Raw genomic sequence first — 5,256 nt, 5'->3', positions numbered from 1 at the left:
TCTTCGAGAACTTCCGGCCGCTCCAAACATGCTATCATCAAGAGTTAATAATCACGGACGGAGCCTTTACATGCAATTTCTATCATCATCTTTCTGTTTAAATTTGAATGATGCATTAGGTGCGAGGCCAATTGTTAACCGAAACACGCAACGGAGCCGGGCGCTCACGTCTTGATGTTGGAACTTATCATTTAGGGGCACAGCCAGGCCATTGTGATGGTTCATACGCTCCGTCAATCTTCTATTTGCATTCGTATCGCGCCCCACACCGATATAACAATGAAAACTTGGCGCAAATTGCTGACCATTGCGTTGATAGCAGTCGTCATTAGCTCATTGGACGCAGAAGCGAAGCAGTCTGCGAAATTTAGTTGGCAGTACCACCCATCGGCCTCGGTGACACCAACGGTGGCAACGTCTGCAAGTGCTTCAGGCAGGGTCAATTCTAACGACATCAATATCTCAGACTCCGATGCATTTCGAAATTCGAAGAATGACAATCGCAAGCAGTCGGGCACCTACTATTTCGCCTCCAGTTTGAGCAAGGTCGCAACTGTAAATGTTGAACTACCTAAGAATATCAAGATTGGATCAACCGCTTATACCAAAGACAATATCGTGTCAACGTTCCGTAACTGGATTGGTTCCAGCATAGGCAAACCATCTGACCCTGCATTCGACAAGGCTTGCTGGCGAAAGGCTTTCATCATGGATACATGTCCGTATGGCTTTTTTTACAACACGAAAGTTTGCTGGGCCCAGTGCCCCATGGCTTACCCTGTTGAATGTGGCGTTGAGTGTCTTCGCCAAAGTGATGATTGTGGATCTGCAATTTACGCAAAGTTTGTCAGTGTGGCAAATGCATTTTTTTCTGTTCAGATTTTGGGAGTCTTCGGGGCATTTTCAAAATTGTCAAAGACTGTTCGAATCGGTATCAAATGCGCCCGAGCCATGTTGGGAACAATGCGTGCTATTGTCAATTATGTTCGAGCGATAAAAGTTTCGAATCCGCAAACGGCTGAGGATCAAATTCTTTTGGCAATATACCAGACGAGTTACATCACGATCGATCTTCCTGTTAGCATTGTCATGTGTTTCGGACGGTCTTACAATTGGGAAGTCCTCGATCCTGCCAGTGTAGCGTTGGGGACGATGCAAGTGATGCTCGGTGAGATCCTCGCTCGCCAGGAGAATTTATTCAGCACTTGGGACAACTTTAGAGCCTTCCTGCTGCGGAGCAACTTTACAAAAGCAGTAAACGATCTTGACGACGCGGACATAACGTCCTTAAAAAAGGGATTGGAATCAAACTCGACGTGCGGCTACGAACTACAGCGAATCACCGATCGCACTTGGAGGACAATTGCCGAAATGAAGGAGGAGAACCCAGGCATCTCCCAAGATGCTTTGCGTGTCCAAGTCTACCAGTCCGATCTCATGTTGCACGACATTCCGACAGTTACCAATAACTGCATGGTCCAACTGACCGAAGAAACAAATGAGGCTACTGCGTACAAGACACGAGACATGCTTCGCAAGACATATGGCGTGATAGTGGACGACTTAATTGACAACGGCAAAAGTGACAATGGCACCTCACTAACTGCGAAGCAGTACACTCGAGTCGTAGCCGACAGAGTTCTTATGGCTATTGCTACGCTGTTCTATATCGATCTCACGCGTATCTCTGGGATGCTGTCCGAATACATTGAAACGATCTGCGGCCCCACGCAGCTCGTTGGTGAGATTGACGATGGTACAGTCCCTGATACGCTTGGCCTTCGAATCGTCGGCGATATTTTTAAGGGAAGCAGCACGTCGTGGAAGCGTAAGGGCGACGGAGTTGTCGTAATTACCTTTGTCAGCAACGACACAAAAAATGTAGCGGTAAATATTCTCTCGGGTGGTGATAAATTTGATGAGAAGGACGTTCCTGCTGGCAAGATCGTGACGTGGATATCAAGTGTGGAGGAGTTAGGAGGAAAGACGTTGTACCTCGATCGGTGGCGGGCTGGCTTTCTTGGTCTTCCGAGTAATAATGGCGGGTCGCTGAAGCTTTGGGTTCCTCGGGCTAGTGAAGGCGGTCATTTAGAAATCACCGTACATCTCAACAAGAGCTGAAAAGACAAGTAGAATTCATGAAGTTAAGAATACATAGCAGTAATACTATCGTTCGCAATAGGCAGTAAATACACCGAAACTATATTTCAGCTTCAATCAAACTGACTGAGAACTTGCAGTGTTGGATAGTGTGCACAACTTCATCAAATGTGTAAGCCACACAAAATACAGCCATTCGGTCATCGACTTTGAAGTTCTTATGTAGCGGAGGGAAAACTGCGCTTTATTTAATTATTTAAATCTAAAACCTTACCCTAGCTAATTTAAAATAGATTTTGGCCGCCAGATTTATATCTGGCGGCGACCACATTTGTTACCCATAATAAATTGGATCTAACTGACTAACTATTTTAAAATTGGATAAAAGGGTATTTTGCCCATAAAGTAAATGTACCACAACAACGGTTCTTCAACCGATGCGTGCCCCATTACACCCTCCCCCATCAGACTGTTGACACCGAGTGACAAGATTCGCTTCATTGCCTCTTTGAGGTTGGAACCTAAACATCTAAGCGTTCGGTTGTGTTTTTCTTTCCTTTGTCTAATGAAAATCAAGCGTGAGTCACAGACTCTTAGCACCTTCCTCGACGATGAGGGAATGGTGGACTTTGAAAGTCACTCTCCATCATAGGAGGAGGAGAAAGGGCGTCGTTCTCTTACGCCTTCTCCTCCGGATGATCGTCGGCGGGCCCCGAGTCCGTTCCCAGAACGTTGTACCGCTGATGTCGTAACTGCATTGAGCAGGACACGGGACCCTGAATCCTATATCATTACGAATCCGCTCGGTAAAGAGCAAGAGCAGATAATCCTCATAGAGAAAAGAGCTCGTCGTCGAGCTGCCGACATAGCGAAAGCTAAAGCTCATAGTGAATATAGACTCACTCCGCTTAGTGCGGACGAGCGTCTTAAAGAGATAGCGGGTCACAGCTTGGGCATCTGGATCTCCGGTGACCCGGCGAGGACGCCGGAGGAGATCGCTGCCCGCGACGCTCTTCATGAGCAATGCCTTAAGCCAAAGGTAATGACGCGAAGCCAGTATCTGACGCGTTTACATGATCAAGCTCGTGGGGCTTCGGTGACCTACATATGGGAAATTACGATCGTTTTGTTTCCAAACGAAACCAGGACTGAAAACGAAGTCTCATTTGAGAACTGGGTTCACCGGGCCCGCAAACTTCGTAATATCTGGAATATCACAGAGTCTGCGGATAGAGGTGATGTTCGCTTGGAACGGAAGCTTCGCTTCGACTTAGCTAAGCTTGAGGCCAAAGGCCAGTTATGTTCGGCATTTATGCCACAAAACGAAGAAAGGCCTAGTTGATATTTCAGTGCTTCGGTTGATCGTACAACCAAGGATCGAAGCCGCACTTAGGCTTTTAGTCCACCTAATCCCACGTTTAGTGGTGAGAAGCGTCGTTTGACGCGAGTTGACCCTGAGCTTGGCGCTCAAAAACGTCAACGGCTTACGGGCAATCTTGCCAAAGAGGTACCTCGAACTCCCAAAAGTTTTCAGAAGAGGGTTACCCTAGCCACTTCACCAGATACTGGTATTGACCCTCACGACGACGTCGCTTTAAAAGTTTCTCCACATGAAACTGACGGTTCCTTCGCGCATCAAGCAGCGCGGGAAGGAGCCGAAATTTCGGCGGAAGCATTTGATGCTCTACGGCACGAGGTGCAACATCTTCGTGAGGTCTTTGCTCGGGTTGAGATCTCTTTTGAGGCGGTTCGGGGCCGTCTTTCGACGCTAGAGCGTCAGCAGCCTCGTTTAGAGGGCCAGCTGGATATCCTGGTGAGGATGCAGCAATCTGCGGCACGACCGCCTGTCTCGGCGCAAGCGCCTTCAAGTTCACTTGGGAAGGGTCCCGATATGGCTTAAGCAAGCCAACGGAGAACACTGGGTATGTACGCAGCTTGCTAGGAAGGTTTAGCGTGTAAGCTAGACCCTTCTTGGCCACGACCGTAAACGGTCCAATAAAGCGCGGGTGCAATTTGGTCTTGAAGACCGCGGAAACCAAGTTGGTAGGTAGATTTTTAGCGTTTAGTAGAACTCGGTCTCCGACCATATAAGAATTAATACAGCTTCTGCATTTGACATCTGGTTGTTCTTTTTGTTTGTCTTGGCTATCAGCCATCGTATCCCTTACATGGCATAAGACACTAAATCGCGTCGCGAGAAACTCGCTTACTTTTTTCCGAACGATAACAGGGCTGATATCAGCAATTCATTGGCCAATTCTCCATGCCAAGCCCTGAACCACGCAGTGGTATCGTTAATAGAACGCGCGGGTGGGTAAGACCGTTTCCATAAAACGGAGTATAGCCTATACAGGCATGAACACCGTTATTTCACGCAAACTCCACTACTGGGAGCATTGAGCTCCAGCGCTTTGGTGTCGGAGCACACACGCTGCGTTAAACGTCTTCAATGATGCGATTGACACGTTCAGTTTGACCATCGGTCTGCGGATGGTCCGCAGTGGACATATCCAATCTGGTGCCAAACACTCGGAAAATTGATTCCCAGACTTTACCCGTGAAAGGGGGATCCCGATCAGAGACAATTGCCACTGGAAAATCATGTTGTCGAAATACGCGATGAATAAACAGCCTTGCTGTACCCTCTCCATCAATGGAATCCGGCACGGCCGCAAAGTAGCCATTTTGCTCAAACGGTCAACAAAGACCACTATACCGGAGTTACCGGCTGAATCTTTCGGTAGCCCAAAAACAAAATCCATACTTATGAACTCCCAGCAACCTATGGGGGCGGGAAGACTCGCCAGTGGCGCAGCAGCACGGGGCGAGGGTTTAACCCGTTGGCACGTTTCGCATGTGCGAACATATGTGCTGACCCATTATAAAGTTTGGGCCACCAATATTTCTGGCTTACAGAGCCGAGGCCTTTTCTTTACCGAGATGACCACCAAGGACAGTATCGCGTGCCTCAAAGGATTCGGTACTTCAAATCCTCATCATGAGGAACAACGACACGCGGAGGATCCGCGATGTCTGTGCAATAAAGCAACAGGTTGTTATCGATAGAAAATCGATGTAACCTCGCACGCAAACGTGCCGGTAATTTAATACCTATATCCGGGTTCCTTAAAGTTCGTAGCAGAGCTACACACTGTT

General features: G+C 47.9%; 2 protein-coding genes across 2 annotated transcripts; one reads left to right on the top strand and one right to left on the bottom strand.

The window, feature by feature from the left end:
• Window positions 1–279: 279 nt before the first annotated feature.
• Window positions 280–2,121, top strand: CCR75_006130 (uncharacterized protein; the record flags this gene model as incomplete). Its single annotated transcript, XM_067964202.1, has 1 exon — window positions 280–2,121. The coding sequence occupies one exon, from the start codon at window positions 280–282 to the stop codon at window positions 2,119–2,121; it is 1,842 nt and encodes a 613-aa protein (XP_067817227.1).
• On the bottom strand, window positions 1,600–2,191 carry CCR75_006131 (uncharacterized protein). Its single transcript, XM_067964203.1, has 2 exons — window positions 1,996–2,191; window positions 1,600–1,856 (listed from the first exon to the last, which is right to left on the bottom strand). Exons 1-2 carry the CDS (start codon window positions 2,086–2,088, stop codon window positions 1,665–1,667), a joined length of 285 nt encoding a protein of 94 aa, XP_067817226.1. The 5' UTR covers window positions 2,089–2,191; the 3' UTR covers window positions 1,600–1,664.
• Window positions 2,192–5,256: the final 3,065 nt, after the last annotated feature.

Source organism: Bremia lactucae (genome assembly GCF_004359215.1).
Source record: "Bremia lactucae strain SF5 chromosome Unknown BlacSF5_NotPlaced_169_SHOA01000113.1_291909bp, whole genome shotgun sequence".
Taxonomy (NCBI): Eukaryota; Oomycota; class Peronosporomycetes; order Peronosporales; family Peronosporaceae; genus Bremia; species Bremia lactucae.
Note: the sequence above shows the minus strand (reverse complement) of the source record. Positions and strands in the feature narration are given on the sequence as shown.